Below are 16940 nucleotides of genomic sequence, written 5' to 3'. Positions count from 1 at the left end.
TTTACCTATTTCCTATAACCTTACAAACATCCTGTTGATATGTTAACATAATGATAAAAAAAGAGGTCTGTCAAATGTATCTTTTATTCCTTCTTGAATGAACAAAAAAGTCCACTGGCTTTAGGATGAATTATATTTCACTTTTGTTTTTTTTTAACATTCCAGTTTTGAAAACCATTGGATGTTCTAATATTAAGAAATGCCAAATTTAAGTTATCTTTGAATTCTCCATTTTCAAAATTAAGTGTATAATCTGGCTTCATTAGCTTATTAGAGAATAAACAAAATGCAGATATATTTTCCTTTAGATTAATTTCTAATTGTAATTTGCATTATCTGAGCATACACTCCCTGCATAGTTAGGAAATGGACAGTTTTTCCCACCCTTGGAAAGGAAAGACCTGGTTTCTAGGCCAACATCCTTCATTGATTTACCACACAATCTTGTGAAACTCCTTACCACCTTCTAGCCTATTTTCTCAGCTGCCCTACATATGTAACACACCTACTCAGTGTTCAAAATGAGAAAAATCCCTTGTTAAATTGTAAGTAGCTGAAGGAAAATAGAATCATATTCTATTCAGGGACTATGACTCATTATTTTGTAGTCTCTTCACTCATAAATGCATGATTTGGCCCAAATACAAAACAGAATGAGAAAAACTGAATCACTTAAAAAAATAAGTCGATATCAGTAGTTGTTACTCCAAAGTATTCAAACAGGTTTCCAAGACCTCAATTTTAAGCTAAAGAAAGTGAAGTGAAATCACAAGCAGACATAGATTCAAAGATGAAATAAAGAGTAGACGTTAATTTTAGTTTTAATGAATCCACTTCTTTTATTGCAGTAACCTTTGTACAAAGCAGCAACTGCAATACTCAATGTTAAAACATTAGAAAAGCATTTTTATGACAGTTACAGTACAGTATTATCAAAATACTACATTTTCAAACTTGGTAGACAGATATCTACCAGAGTTTAAATCTTTAAATTATTACCATAGCTTTAAAAATATGTCAAAGCATATAAAAAGAACGTAAAAGAAACCTAAAATAATGTAACAAATAAATATTTGATTTAATTAACTGTTAATCAACTTAACACCATCATTCTCTCTAAACCCAATGAATTGTTTACCTTTTATAGGAATAGTGAACTGTCAATGCCATTATATAATTATTTCTAAATTATCGACAATGACTAGAACTAAAACAAAAATTTGGCATTAAGAATCAAATTTGCAAAAATAACAGCTTTAGCACTAGCTAGCATTTCTAGAATTAACTGTTGAAATTTATTAGAGCACTAAAACCTTGAAAATTTTGACCTGTGTCTAGTGTTAAGTGAAAGTAATGCATTTTTTAAAAAGAGAAAGCATCTTACATTATTTCAGACAATATTACCCTCCCCCCATTATGCATATTTAGATATATTTTATGTACTTTATACACACATGTATGATGCATGACATTTGGTTCCTGTAGTACAGATCACAATGTTTTCCTGAATGGGAAAATCTTAAAAAAAAAAAAAAAATAAGTGTACCTGTGCACATTTCAACATAGCAGCACTCAGTTCATGCCCTATTATCCATTAAAGAAAAGTTCAAACATGATATTGTTCACTGAATAATATGACATTTTCTACTGTCTTTCCCCCCAAACACTACAAAACCTCCAATAAATGAAACAATGCTGTGAGTTATAATGTAGGAAAAGTTTTTGAAAAATGATTACTTTTTTCTTCTGAATTCAAAATTAGATCTCCATTTTTATATTAATTTAGTTCACTCATGCAGCAAAAAGACTGCATAAATTCTATAGATTTCAATTGATGAAACCTGCATAAAGTTCTACCACTGAATTTATATCCATGAACCCACTGAACAGTACTTTAGATGAAATGTTCTCCCCATTTTCTAACTGAATAACCATGAAGTTATATGCCTTTCAAACTGGCTCACTTTTGTTCTCCATGAAACTTGTACCTTTCAATCTAATTTTGAACTTATTACTAAAACAAAAATATTTTAATCTAATGAATCCTGATCACTATAAAATGCAAATAACCAGCAACATAAATGCCTTTATATATACATATATGCATCTGTGTATGCATATACTACACATACATATATGTAGACATATATCCCTTGAAATGTTTTCAGGAAATCCTTCCTTGAATAAAAAAAAAGAAAATTTCACATTAATAATTGTATATAAAGCTTTAGTAACAGTACATATGCACTGTCAAAATTGTTCTAGTAGACTATGATGTCAAAACAGACATTTCCAAAGCACAAACTGGCAGTTTTTCTTAACACAAAAGGTTTAAAGTATTAAGAATGGGTTAAATTTAAATGTTCAGAATAATCTGTTCAAACCTGAGTATATTAAGACTATTGACAATTGAATGAATTAGGCCTAAAAACATTTTACTAAAAAACAAGTGGTCCATTTAACCATTTGGTGAAACATTAAACATTTAATGGTTTATAAAAGATGTATAGTGAAATTCCAATAGTGTGTATTGAAATTGTCTATGAAATGACATTGCTATGTCTAATTTTCCTCCAGAAAAATCTTATAGTAATTCATAAAAGTTCCATACACTTAAGGAAAACTCTAAGACTTCTTTTCTAATAAATACAAATACAAATGATCTTGACAAATTGTTTTTCAAAGAATGACTATGTAACTTTTCAGCATGGTATACAGAAGTACTGAATAAATCTTTAACCTTCCTTAAGGTTTAAAAAAATAAAAGTATAAATAGCCAATCAGAAGTTTAAAAAAAAAAAGTGGCTTATTACACCTTAACCCGCCCCCGCCAAGGTCTGCATTTATACATACTCATACAAACCTAACCTTGGAGTCACTTTTGATTGCCTTTTTTCCCCATTTTTTTTTAACTGCCCTAAATCTAACAGATACCTTTACAAAAGTAATAGAAAACATACAGTACTCAAAGCTAATTGGTCAATGGAAGAACAGCAGTGTACATTTTCTTCAAAAAATGGAAGAAACTGGAAATAAAAATAGCTGAAGGCAAAGTTTGACATTCTATAAATTTATAAAAGGATATATGGATGAAATTTGGTTAATTTCAGAAGGCACCTCAAGGCTAAAGGCTTTTTGTACTCCTTTCTTCAATCGAAAATAACACACTTTTATTGCTGTTCAAGTAGCAAAGAAAAACTTTACTTCCATGAGCTTCAGTCCAACAAAGAATCATCATTCAGTGAGACTGAGATAAGGATTTGACTAAAACTGAAGTCTCCATACATGTATCAATGGAGCAACTTCCCTGTGTGCTTTCAAATTAATGATATAGTGAAAGTAAAGTCACAGTTTGCCATTGTGATGTTAACATGCCATTGAAGATATTTCAGTTACTTCACTAGGCACTGAAGTACTGTCTGGAGGGCTGTCAACTGTGTAGACCATTTAAGAATAGAAGGTAAGGACACTCTGATGATTCCCACGGACTAGAAGAATTGGGGGTAGGTCCTTAGATAGAGCTTCTAACCATGCCATGTAGAGAGCACTAGACACAGCACCTTTTCGTGCAACTGGGAGGCTCCTGAAATCAAAATAAGAAATTGAGTAAGTGGATTTAAGTTAGGAAAGTAAAAGATAAAAGTTACTAATTAAATAACAGTAATACTAGAGATCACTTAGTAATAGCTATTTTTTTTTAAAGATTAATTTATTTGTACATACAGAACTGGGGTATAGGCCATAGGCTCAGGGCTGGTGAGAGGCTTCATCTGAGACAGTGGGGAACAGAACAGGCAGATCGACGAAGTACATTGCTGAGGGGAGCAGCGGGCGGGCGGGTCAGGAGAGGTCTGCCACGCCATGTGGTCACCTCCGGGGCAGGCGGGAATCAAACTCATGCAGAAGTGGCTTTAGCTTCTCAGTGCAGTGCTTTAACTCGCTGTGCCACCGGGGAGAGCCAGTAATAGCTAGCTATTTTTTAGTGCAGTAAATTCTGTATATAGTATAGCTACGGTACTATCATACACTTCCTACTTTTACAAACTTTAATGTTTTGTATCTGACATTAAGTCCCACACTCCTCTTCAATAAATATAGCATTTAGAAGAAAGGAATGCTTGTATCTGTAGTCACAAAGGAAAATCTATATATGGATACATGAAATTCAATCATATTTTAATTCTGTTTTCTCTAATCTTGCTGAGCCTTTATTTCCTTTTGGAGATGCTGGTAGGGAGTAACCAGTTGCTCTCTGGAGTGTTTTTCTCTAGCTTTCAAATATTTTGTGGCTAATGAGCCACAAAACCTAACACTTACAGCATTAAAAATGTTTGTTGTTAATGAACTAGCTACCCTTTGGTCTTTCTTGATTTCATCACCTGACATTTTTTTGGAACTGTGAGCTTTATCTATTCAAGGATCAGACTCCAGGACTGAGAAAATTTGGGTTCAAGTACAATCTAGTTAACCTGGCCTGATGCCAGAAAAGTTAGAGTGAGCATTAATATTTACATACCTCTTCATATGTTCAATATATGTTTATGGAAACCTGGGGAATGGAGATTCACACAGAAACCACTTATTTAATCCTCCAAATAACTTAATGGGGTTAGTTCCAAGAGGAAGCATATTTAGGACAGAAAAATGCTTGAAAGTTGTGGTCTAGTATTTTCAAAGTGAAGGAATTTGTAAAAGGTGGGAAGTTAAGATCAAGATGAAAAAACCTCAGGGGTAAGATTTCTGTCTTCCTTTGTTCTGACCTTAAATGATTTCATTTTGAAAAATTTACTCTCTCCTTATAACCACTAAGTCATTATGGGTGCTCTCTAGATATGGATAATATCGAGAAATTAAGTACATTATCATAAAGTAAATCACCAGGAAAATCTTAGTGCAAGTATTACTTACATGACAATAATATTAGCTGTGCTTGAATGTTCCTTTAATAATTCATTTAGCCTGATCTGCCGGTACGTCTGAAAGGAAACAGAGTGAAGTCATTCCTGAACCATTTGTAAATTGGAGCCTAGCGTGATTCATAAAGCTTGTAAAATAAACAAACAAAAAAAAAACAATCAATTTTGGTGAGAAATGTATTTGTCTTAAATGCTTTAAAAAAGGCAAAAACATGGAAGATAAATGAAAGAAAAAAAATACCTTGGTCTTATAAAGTTCAAGCTCATTATCTGTTATTCGCCACGGCTCATCTTCTTTCATTTTATCTGCAATATCTTGTTCTTTATCATCTTCATGAAGTCTGTATGGTTCAATCATTTCATCAAAAGCTACAATACTTGACAAATAAAGAATACAGGTAACTAGCTTCATCTTAGATTACCCTAAATTCTTAAATGTTAACTTACAGGTTGAAAAGTGCCTATTCCCACCTAATATGCTCCCTCCTGCATCCTAAATTTAGAACCATGTTCACAATAGAAACAAATTTTTAATGTTAATGATGACCTAGCTCTATTTACTCCTGGCTATGTGTACCCATCCACCCCAAACATAAATAAATTTTTATCTAAGTAGTCAAAATTTTGAGCAGTAGGTCAAATTGTGTTTATTCCTGTCCTCAACTTATTCACACATGGACAAGGGTTGAGTGCTGTAATAATAAATGTAGGCATGAAAAATGGAAGTTTAAAGAATCATGTGGGAAACTGGTATTAATGATTTTCAGAAATTATAAAATTCAAATATAAAGTAGAAATTTTCTGAGGCACTTTAGACTTACTGTGATATTTGCTCTAGGTGTGCTAAAACCGATCCATAAAAGAATCTGAAATTTTACAAAGCAATTTTTCCAATAACTTACTTTTCTTTCTTTGGTTTAGTATTAATATCTCCTAGGACCATGATATCGGAGAAGTCTATTCGGAACTTGCTAAGCAAAGTTGCCATCCTAAAACAAAAATGAATAGCATTAAGATACATGAAGGTACATTGATTCTAAATGTTTTTATTTTATATAGGGCTGGATAAATGAGAATTACTTTACACTATATATGAACAAGGTAGCTATCTGAATGAAGTCCCTTAGTAGAGACTCTGTAACATTTTCTTATGTTCTTTGAATCTATTCTTAGTTTTATGTTCTTTGAATCTATTCTTAGTTTTATGAACAGAGCCAGATATTACTAATGAAGTCTGAGTAAAACCTAGTTTTTTAAAGTTAACATTAGAAAACTGATGAACTATAGAGGTTTAAACTAAAAATCTTACTAGCACTTACATAAATCACAAAATGAATGCGTGTTTGAATGCTGCTATAATTCTAACGTGCCTGTTCTGTGTTGACAGGATCCATACAAAAAGAAAAGAAAAAAGCGTAGAAAAAAACCCAGAATGTGATGAATATATACCGTACAGTGTGTTTCATGAAGAAAATAACACAAGGAGGAGCTATAAAAGGCATTATAAAGGTGAGACCAACACTGAACTTCAAAGAATGGAATTCTTTTTTAACAGAAGAGGATTGCAAGTGAATAAGTATTTATAGTAGAGCGATGAGAGAAGCAAAGAATGAAAGTCTAAAACCTTACACCCATTTAGGGCTGAGCAGAGTGTAAACTGAGGTATAAGGCATCCTTTGGAGAATAGAAAGGGAACAGGAGGAAAAATTGTTAAAAGGTCTTTCTTGACTTTCATTATTTTTGCAATTAAGACTTTCTTTATAGCTAACAAGCACTTAAAAGTACTTTGCACAAAGGAATCAAATGATTGATAACTATCCTTTCATACTGCTGTAAGTACAGTATATAATGAAAAAGATTAGAGATAAGCAACACAGGTACTCAGAAGCACTGAATACAAAACTAGAATCTAGACAGCCACAGAAAGGAGAATGTGGATGACAGTGGCCCAACAATAGGTAGTTTTTATTCTTTTTCCCCTGATTTAAGAAAGCTACATAAACATTTAAACACAGGTTTCCTAAACTGTTAATAAAATAGTACTCATCTACATAAAGCTAAATTTAGAACTTAAGCATGAAAACAAAAGAATGAGGTTTACTATTTTTAGAAGTTTCAGCTTTAGTGTAGAAAAGAGCAAAAAGATTGATTTTTCTAATTTTTAGCTTATCAAACTGACATTATGATAATAAAGCACTACTAGATAAATATCCTTCAAGTTAAGATAAACTTACGCTCTCCTGTCATGGTCTATTCTGTTTATTTTCCCACCAATAAAAACTCTGATCTTACAGTCTTTCCATTTTTTCTTGGTAGTCAGAAGATAAGGTATCAGTAACGTCAAACCTGAATAATAAAAATATAACAAGACAAATATTAAGTGCTAATTTAAAGTTTAAAAATTATTACTACAATTCAAAATAAAACAATTTTTCTTTCTGCCCTCTTCTGAAAAATATGGACTAATTATGACAATAAAAAATGGCACTCGAAATTTACTGACATGCTCCAAAATACAGTAATATTGAAACTGTTCATTATTGGGCCCTCCCTGCTGTGGCAATGGATTAAAGTGCAGCACTATGAATCTATCTGCAGCCGCTGCAACATAAGTTCAATCCTCAGGAAGCTGAATCCTCCGGAACCACCCACTGCTCCCCTCAGCAATGTATTTCAGTCGATCTGCCTGTTCTATTCCCCACTCTATCTCTGGTGAATCCTCTCACCACCATCCCCAGTACCTCTGGTCTGTACCCCAGTTCTTATATCTATAAAATTAATATTGTAGCTGCTGTTGTGAACAATGGCAAAAGTGGATGGGTACACAGGTGGAGGACAAGCCTTTTGCTAGTATTATTCCCACAACATAACAGTCTTACCTCCATCATCAAAAAGCCACCAGACATCAATGGTATTCTTTCCTTGTTTTTTCTTAAACTGCGTACTAGCTTCAAGAAGTTTTTGATCAGCTACATTTAAAGGCACAGCAGGACCTTTGGATTCTAAAGGATGAAGAAGAAAAATGAGATGCATAAGCAAGGTAAGTGTTCTTAAAAACCCCTCTGCTGAATTCCTATAGCTTCCTAGCTTTTATCTATTCAAGTCTTTTTAAGATAGTTGTATATGGCATCTATTATGATATTTTGTTATTTACAATTTAAACATACTTTTAAAATGGTTAAACTACTTATATCATCTTGGCTCACTTCTAAAATTCTGAAGCATTCTTAATGAACGAAATCAATAAAATCAATCAGGAAACTTATACTGGCTGCTAGAGATTATTGTTTCTGAAAAGCTGTTTTTGGCTAGCTGGAAAAATTAAGTTTATGCTTGTTCCATGAATATATTTCTTCTGCAATCTGGTTTCTCAGTAATTTAAAGCTCAGAAAATTTTTTTTAATTATGCGTTACCTGTAATGTCAAAGACAGAAGGAAATTAAAGACACAACAATTAAATCTTATAATTATGACACTGAAGGAAGCTTAAGGAAAACTGCCTCACCTTTACCTAACTTTTCACCAAAGAAAAATGTAGGTCACTCCTATCTATTTGCGGCAGGTATAAAGAACAATATACCAAAGGACTTTCCATTTGTATTCCCAGGAATTTATAAAACAAAACAAAACACCAGCATTGGCTCTGTAAGCAAGCAAATGATTATCATGAAACTCCTACACACAATTTTTTAAAAGCAGAAATCCACAGAAGGGAAATCTGCTCAGTTTTTAAAATGTCTGTCATTCACGTTTCATGCTGCTGTGACATACGCAAACATGATGAATGATTTTGCATGATGGAATAATATGGCTACCAAACCACACTGCTCCGTAACTCTCACCTCTATCTCCTTCTTATAAAATTCATGTATGTTGACATGACTGTATCTCCCAAACGCAGCAGGACTGTGAGAAATATTGTAATTTTCGAAATGAGAAATACATTAGTATCAAAATTAAGTATTTGCTTGGATACAACTGATGGTAAAGAGTGCAGGTGACACTGTTAGCAAAGATATTTCAGTGTCTCTCCTTATCGAAACCATGCAGTTTAAATGGAAAGATTAATATTAACTTTTCAGGTTTTCATTATTCAGAAATGCTATAAAGATTTAATAGTAAAAAATTTGTTTTTAATATATAACCTTTTCCCTATGACAATTTAACTAACTTGGACTAATGATAATTTTTCAGATCTGCATTTAATAAATAACTGTAATATCACCTCACCATGGAAATAAAAACTAAGGGTAAAAAAACAAAACAAAATAAGTTGGAATTAAAGAGTTAAACAGTATGAAAGAAGGGATTAAAATAAAATGATGAAAAATGCCTGCCTTTTTTCAACAGTGGTTGAGTTGGAGTCTTGCCATCCTCTTCCTCATCTAGATTATGTTTAAAAAACACAAAATATTAAGTTAATTGCCTTTATATTAATAAAAATGTTAATAGAGTACATTTATTAACAAAACGAAGTATGAAGCCAGTCTGAAAGTAATCAAGACTGAAGAATGGTATTTTCTACACTACTGATCAGTATTTTAAAAAGCACACATATTTTAGACCACTCCAATAGGGATACTGATTAATAACACTCACCCCTCTAAATTATATTCCTAGAAACTGACCAAAAAAACTTAGCTGATGTTTTAGACATTCACACTTGAAATAGTTGAAAGATGTTGAAGTAGTTTATAGAGTAGAAAAATTACCTTTAAAAAGTATATACATGTATATATGAACATACTGGTCTGTGATCTGTTTGTTTATATTTAACTAGGTACTTCCTTGGGGTTATGTTCCTAAACTCCTTTTTTCAAAATAAAAGTCTATTATTTGTCTCCTGTCAACTCAGAAAGAACATAGTGCAGTGGCTCTGCAGTCTCCAGCATTGGTTATTACCTCTGACGCTTCTTTTCGCAACATGAGCTTGTCCTGTTACTATCATCACTTGTAAAAAGGGTGAACAATACCTACTTCAGGCTGTTACAGGGAAAGCATTAATGCACTTGGATCAGGGCCTAGGGCTCTGTGTCCCCACAGAACATCTCAATGTTCCAGACAGCAAGATAGACACACCAATGCCTAATTACAATAACTACATAGGAGTGTTATTATTATGAGAAGCATAAAAGTGAACTAAGTTTTCTAAGTTTGAAGCAATTGTTTAAATAGAAAAACACGAAATGAAGTTGATGCCACTTTTGAATGTTAACATCATATGCCTGCCTCTGATAATAAAAACTTTTAAAAGAATATAAGATGTCCATAGCTATATTTGTAAAAGAGCTCAGCAATTATCAAGGAAATCCAGACACTTAATATGATTTATATTATGTTAAGGACATTTACATTTTTATAATATGATTAGAATTATCAACCCAGATCCCTACTCTACCAAAATGACTTCCTAATAAGACTGTGCACATATTTATCAGCTAATGGGTAAGATTTACATTGTGGGAGGCACAACTAGATGTTCCATAAAATATTACTTTTCCCCTTCTCATCATAGCTTCACCTCTGTTTAGGCAAGAGAAAAGAATTAAAAAAAAAAAAAAAAGGAAATGAAAAAAGAATATATACCACAAATTAAAAGTAAATTCAGAAACTTAATTATCATAATCATTTTGAGGTGAAACAATTTTTAATCAAGGCAGAAAGAAACCAAAAGGAAAAATGGGTCTTCAATTAAACTCTCAACTACTACTCTAAGCAAATAAGGGTAAGGAGGAAAGAAATAAAAAACAGCATGACTGTCTCCAAAGAATCTAGATTAATTTCACAAAAATAGAACTTATCTAAGGTATTAATTTCAGAAAGACTGGTAATTTTTCAGGAATCGACATATGATATGGTTTGATGATTTACAATGCAGATTTTTTCTTGTATGATAGGCTAGCAATAGGGCATGTGGAGATACCAGGCCAGACAGAGGTAGGAGAGTGAGGGTGGGAGAGTAAGATTTGGAAGTCATTCTGCTTTTAGTTCTCAATAAACCTGACAGATACTTTTGTGGCTTAAATTTGTTTATGCTTGCTTTAAATAAATAAATGAGCCATGGTGGTATCATGTCTAATTATGATGAAATAGTTCAGCAACCCAATCAAAGGAGCTTGTTTCTTCAGAGAAACTAAATTTTGGAGTAAAGTTGCATTTTACTTTATTATAATGTTTTACCTAAACAACTCCAGATACAGATGTAAAAAGTACTCTGAACATTTCAGCCCCTCTTACTTAAGTATGTTGAATTATAAATTTCATTCTTTATATGTTACCATATTGCTCTATGCATATTCTAAATTACCATGATTCTTTACCAGTTCAGGTTTTACATATGCTTCAAATTAAAGTAATTTATTTAAAGCAAGCACAAACATTTACAAGCTATTAATATATAATTTATTAGCATTATTTCTGTACTATAATCTACTTCAAAAGTAGCTTGTAATTAGTAATTTTTCAAAACCATAAATTTTACCTAAGCAACTAGAAAATGCAGTACATGTTGAATGGAACAAGTTATGACATGTTATAATAAAAACTTATGAACTGCAATCTCTTCCTAAATTAAAGCATTACCATTAATAATTTGTTTGAATATCAATTACCTTTATGTGTAATGGATTTCTCACCAGATGGTTTTGAAGTATCTGAATCTGATTTTTTACTATACTCCATACTAAGTACCACATCCTTGACACCAGGAGATTTCTCTTGTGATGACAGTAATTCTTCTGCAGATATGAGAATTCAAAATATTATCTAAATCTTAAACCATTAAAGAAAATATGGCATATAAATGATTTCTTAGGTAAATAAGTGAAATAGTCTGATTTGAGATAACTTTTGCTTATAAGCATGAGCCACAACCAAGTGTCAGAACGTTTGAAATCAGACTGATAAATATAAAATGTGAATCATCTCTATTCTCAGTCATGTACACATCTAAGAATTATAAAATGTAATTATATAACATGACAACACTGAAAAACTATGTCTAGGACTATAAAGCCAAAACTACAGAAAGTCTTAAACTCACTGATAAAGGACTTTTATCATTTTTTATCTTTTGGGAAGGAGCTAGTAAACATTTACCTTCCACCACCGCCAAAAATAATCCATTTATCGTAAAGACTAATGCAATATGAAACAGATCATCTACTCATAACCATCACCACTGATGTGTGTATTAAGAAAAATAACAAATTATGTGAGCATATGGACCAGCAATAATGCTGACAGCCTGACAAGTCACATCTTTGCAACAACCTCACACAGTATGTGTTTTAATAGATGAAGAAACTGAGGCCTGGAAGTCAGCTAATTTGCCCAGGTTGCAAAATTATTACAAGAATGCTGGATTTTTAAACCTAATCTGTCAGACTCCAAAGTCTATGCTCTCAATTCCTGTGCTAACCCAAATTTGTCTCAATTTTTTTTTAAAGACTTATTCATTCATTCATATAGAACTGAGGTACAGGTCAGAGGTGCAGGGGCGGTGAGAGGCTTCACCAGAGACAATTGTGGGGAGCAGAACAGGCAGACTGATTAAGTACACTGCTGAGGAGAGCAGCGGGTCAGGAGAGGTCTGCCACACCATGGTGGGTTCACCTCCATGGTGGGGTGGGGTGGGGGATGTTGTCAAAGTCATGCTGAAGTGGCTTTAGCTTCTTAGTGCTATGCTTTAACCTGCTGCGCCACCAGGGAGGGCCCCCCCACCCCGGTTTCTAAATCTTAATGGCGAATATAGCATAGCATTTTCAAAAAACTGTTCAGACTGATTATAAAGATATTAAACTTCCAATCACATCCAGATTTTGTAAATTATATTAAGAACTATAATTAACCAAACTATAATATTTTTGAACATCAAAAAAGGTCACACTACCAGTAACTATACAAAATTAACAAGTAGACTCTAAACATTAGTTACAGGAGAGCAAGAGAGAACTGAGTTATTTGCAAGGCATATTCACAGAGTACTTCTGTGTCGCATGGATATTAAACCTGAAAGCATTCTCCCAAACCTGCACAGCACCCTTAAAATGTAAGGTGTATGGGAGGGGTGGGGAGTGGGGTAAAACAATCTAAATCCATAAACAGACATTGGAAGTTTATTATAGTCCCCTTTCAGGTATTCCAATCTAGCTAATTTTAAGGATTTGGCTAGCTGACAAAGGTCAAGTGCTGTATGCAAATTTTGTTTAGTTTGTTTTGTTTAGTTTGTTTAGTTTATTGTTATAGGAATTTTCTATCATTTTGTAAATTTGGCAAAAACTCTAGGTATTCCTTAATTAGGTTTTAAGCTTCACTTTTTAAACAGTTCTTTAAAAATTATAAAGTTGGAGAAGACATGATAGATACTGGGGATTAACAACAGTGAGTAAGGGAAAGGTATGTAGAACTTCCCAACAATAGCCTAAGGAAGATTTGGTGGTGTGGAAAAGTTCTCTATCTTAATTTTAACAGTAGTTACATGAATCAACATATATAATAAATGGTGACAAGCTACAAGAATATGATCAACTATACACAGTGTATATAAAACTGGTGCAATCTATTCAAAGTGTGTAGACTGTTCCAGTGTCCTTTTACCTTAGAATTGCAGATCTGCAAGATGCTATCACAGAATGTTTTCAGAAAGAAAATATCTAATGCTTAGTAATCATTAAAAATATTTCCTTGAGGGCCCTTCCTGGTGGCATAGCATTAAGAAGCTTTAGCCACTTCTACATGAGTTCAATCCCCGCATGCCCCAGAAGTGATCCACATGGCACGCAGACCTCTCCTCACCCGCCTGCTGCTCCCCTCAGCAGTGTACTTCTTCATTCTGCCTGTTCTGCTTCCCACTGTCTCTTGTGAATCCTCTCACTGACCCTACACCTCTCGCCTATACCCCAGTTCATAGCATAAATAAATCTTTTTTTAAATTCCCCAATTATTTTATAATTATGTATGCTTAGTACAAAACTGGCAAATCTAAATCTTAAAATTGTTTTTCTTAAAATTGTGATTCAGACTGAATTTTATTCTCCCTGTTAATAATCATGAGCTATCATCCAAACTGGTATAAAGAAAAAAACAAATTCTGGTGGAGTCAAATAGATCTGATCTTAAAATGCCATTCTTTAAAGAATGTAATACAATTACTGAAAAAACTGAGAATTATATATAATTTTCTAGCAAATTAGTTTAGATTTTTAGAACATAACATTTATTTCAAACAAGATTTACCTTGCCCTTGAAGATGAGATATATCTAGACCCTCTTTTAAGCGAATGACCACAACTCCATATTGTATGTCAAAGGCATCACTATAATGGAAAAAAAAAAAGTCATAAAATGTTTTGTGTCCTCAATATAATGCATTCAGTAGTAAATGGGCTCTCAAATTCTTTCAGCTTTAAGTGTGATTTAAAAAAAAATACGCTTTTAAATACTACAGTAAGATACATATGTGGTACCAAATCCTATGCTAGTTGCTGCCCCTTTTTATTTATATAAAAACTAAGTGTTTTTGCTTCTTTGGTGATGGGTATGTTATGAAAAACACATCTGTAGAGGTGTTAACCTATACACATAATAAACTGTTACAAAGCCAACTCTCAATAAAAATATTAAAACAAAAACTTAAAATATAGCACTCCATAGTATTGATATTCTACATACAGCAGCCATTCAAAGCACATTTTTACCTTTTTAGAAACAAACTAAAATTATAGAGAAGCAACTTTCAGTAGTCCCATATTCTTTAATTTTAGGCTTACTCCCTGAAAGCCAAGGGAAATACATTAATACAGAGAAACATTCTACTCAGACAGTGTAGATTATGACGGGATCATTTCTGAAAGAAGGGTTTAGGGTATTTTCAGTAATTTAATTTTTGCAAAACTGACTTTAAAGAAACTCCAAAAATTTTATATACATTTGCACATATGTGTTCATATGTGCTTTTTAAAAAATGTAAATGGGGCCATCCTACATATATGTAAAATATATTAAAACCTCAGAGACTACTTTAAAATAAGACTTAAAGGCTAGGAAATTTTCAAGGTCATAAACCAGGTAGCCCCAAATTCTCAAATCTACTCACAAATTTCAAATTCCAAAATTTAAGATTATTCTTCAAAGTGTGAAATGGCTGATTTTATTCTAATTCTTACCTTAAATTCTATCGGAATAAACATTCCCATCATACATATTATGTGGTTTATTATTCTATGACTGTGTTAACAAAAAGACTGAAATCTAATAAAATGATAAAATAATACATTCAGGGTATAATGTCATTGAACAAGGTCTTTTGTTGTACTTTTAAGCCATAGGAAGCCAATTTTTAAGGTAAGTTAATTCACTGTAGAAATTAACAGATATGTTAAACCATAGCTTAAAAGACCTAATAGACCTTTAATTTGTTAATAAATCAATAGATATTTAATCAGTTTCTTTAAAGCCAGAGGATAACTCTGAGATTACTTCAGATTAAAATGCTTTAGCTGCAGGCTAATACAGTTTTCAGTAAACTACAGAGATTAATTTGTACATTCAGACCTCCTGCAGTGTTAATAATGACATGTCAATTGCATCAGTGTATTTAGAGTCACGACCAAAACCTAAGTGTCATAAGGTAACAGGATAGCTGCTTTAAAATTGCCATAAATTGCTCCTCAGCCTTTTAGCTAAGATCAAGTGTAAAATTGACATAAATTTCTATGGCTCTAGAAACCAGAGAAGCAATATCTTAACTATCTTCTAATTACTAGTTGAAGCAGACTATTTAGAGTTCTGCTTTACTCACTTCACTTCTTTAAGGTGAAAAAGCCAGAACTATAATAATGAAAGAAATATGTGCAGAAAAGCCACTTTTTCTATTTTGTTGGATAATGAGACCATCTCACTTATCTTAACATCTCCAGAGAGAAAGTATAGTCCCAGATAACAGCCCAAATGATTTAATCTTTCTTTCATACTTTTCCCCTTAAGCCCTATCTATAAAAGTAATAGCATAGAATTAGAAACGTGGAATGAAGTATAAAGGTAGCCAAAGTCACAATATATAAAATATGAATATTAATTTTATTTAAAATGTTTAACAATTACTTGGGAAATCTTACTTATTACATATTTTGTTAATTAATAGAAGAATGATTTTAAGTTCTAATTACTTTTGCAAAAATGTTTCAAGATAACTAAGAAAACATAAGTACCTTTGTGATATAATAAAATAACTATGTGGTTATATCCACAGACATAATAGGCGTTCTAATAACTCACTCTAGTAAGTTAAGGGATAATCAGATAAAATTTTATCTAGATTTATGTGATGAAATGTCCTTCCTCAGCATTAGCTAGTATAATGAATAACTTTGAAGGTGATGAGTCTGACATTTGGGAACTCCGTTCATCAATAACTGCTGAGCTCTTGCTAACTTTGTGGGAAGCCACAGTATATAAAAAAGTGTAATATATTCAGATACATACATAAGTGTATGCTTTCATGAGCAAGGAAACATCAAAGGATCACTTTTTTTGTTAGTAGACCATCAATTTAAAATCCAGATAATCTCTTGTGAGTCTTTGCGTTCTTACTGCTTCTACTAAAAGATGCTCTATGAGTAGTAATGGGCTACAAAACCCAATGCAGGTTTCCAAAATGAACTTTCTAAACCAAAAAAGTTATTGAATTTAAAAGGATACTTACTGAAATAAGTTTATATACATATCTACATCTCTCATATCTGCTTCCAACCAATCCTTCTTAAATCCAAGGACAAGTGTGTTTGGTTTCATACGCCCAAGACCAGCTGCCTAATTAGTGTAGGGAAAATGCAACTGTGAGGATACATTATTCAACAAAATGTTTTAAATTTAAGGCAATCCTCCAAATATCCTCTAGACATTTTTAATTTACCCTTACCAAAAATTCTTGAGTATCCAAAACATGCATTGTTATGTATTGCATATGTTGCATTAACAATATGTTACTTAAAATTAATCAAAAACAGAAGTTGAAATTAAATA

The 16940-nt window shown here is 32.5% G+C and overlaps 1 protein-coding gene across 1 annotated transcript in view; it reads right to left on the bottom strand.

Moving 5' to 3' along the window:
- Positions 1-819: 819 nt before the first annotated feature.
- The window catches only part of SLC12A2 (solute carrier family 12 (sodium/potassium/chloride transporter), member 2), a 108631-nt gene continuing 92510 nt past the window's right edge, over positions 820-16940 (bottom strand). The window contains exons 20-29 of the mRNA XM_004686680.2: positions 16621-16727; positions 14154-14233; positions 11528-11653; positions 9254-9301; positions 7796-7918; positions 7151-7262; positions 5819-5905; positions 5158-5293; positions 4909-4976; positions 820-3583 (exon numbers count right to left, since the gene is read on the bottom strand). Coding sequence (XP_004686737.2) covers positions 3448-3583; positions 4909-4976; positions 5158-5293; positions 5819-5905; positions 7151-7262; positions 7796-7918; positions 9254-9301; positions 11528-11653; positions 14154-14233; positions 16621-16727 — 1023 coding nt within the window. The 3' untranslated portion in view covers positions 820-3447. The remainder of the gene's footprint in view (positions 3584-4908; positions 4977-5157; positions 5294-5818; positions 5906-7150; positions 7263-7795; positions 7919-9253; positions 9302-11527; positions 11654-14153; positions 14234-16620; positions 16728-16940) is intronic.

The sequence above is a fragment of the Condylura cristata genome, unplaced genomic scaffold (assembly GCF_000260355.1).
Source record: "Condylura cristata isolate star-nosed mole 26May11 unplaced genomic scaffold, ConCri1.0 scaffold00021, whole genome shotgun sequence".
NCBI classification, from domain to species: Eukaryota; Metazoa; Chordata; class Mammalia; order Eulipotyphla; family Talpidae; genus Condylura; species Condylura cristata.
Note: the sequence above shows the minus strand (reverse complement) of the source record. Positions and strands in the feature narration are given on the sequence as shown.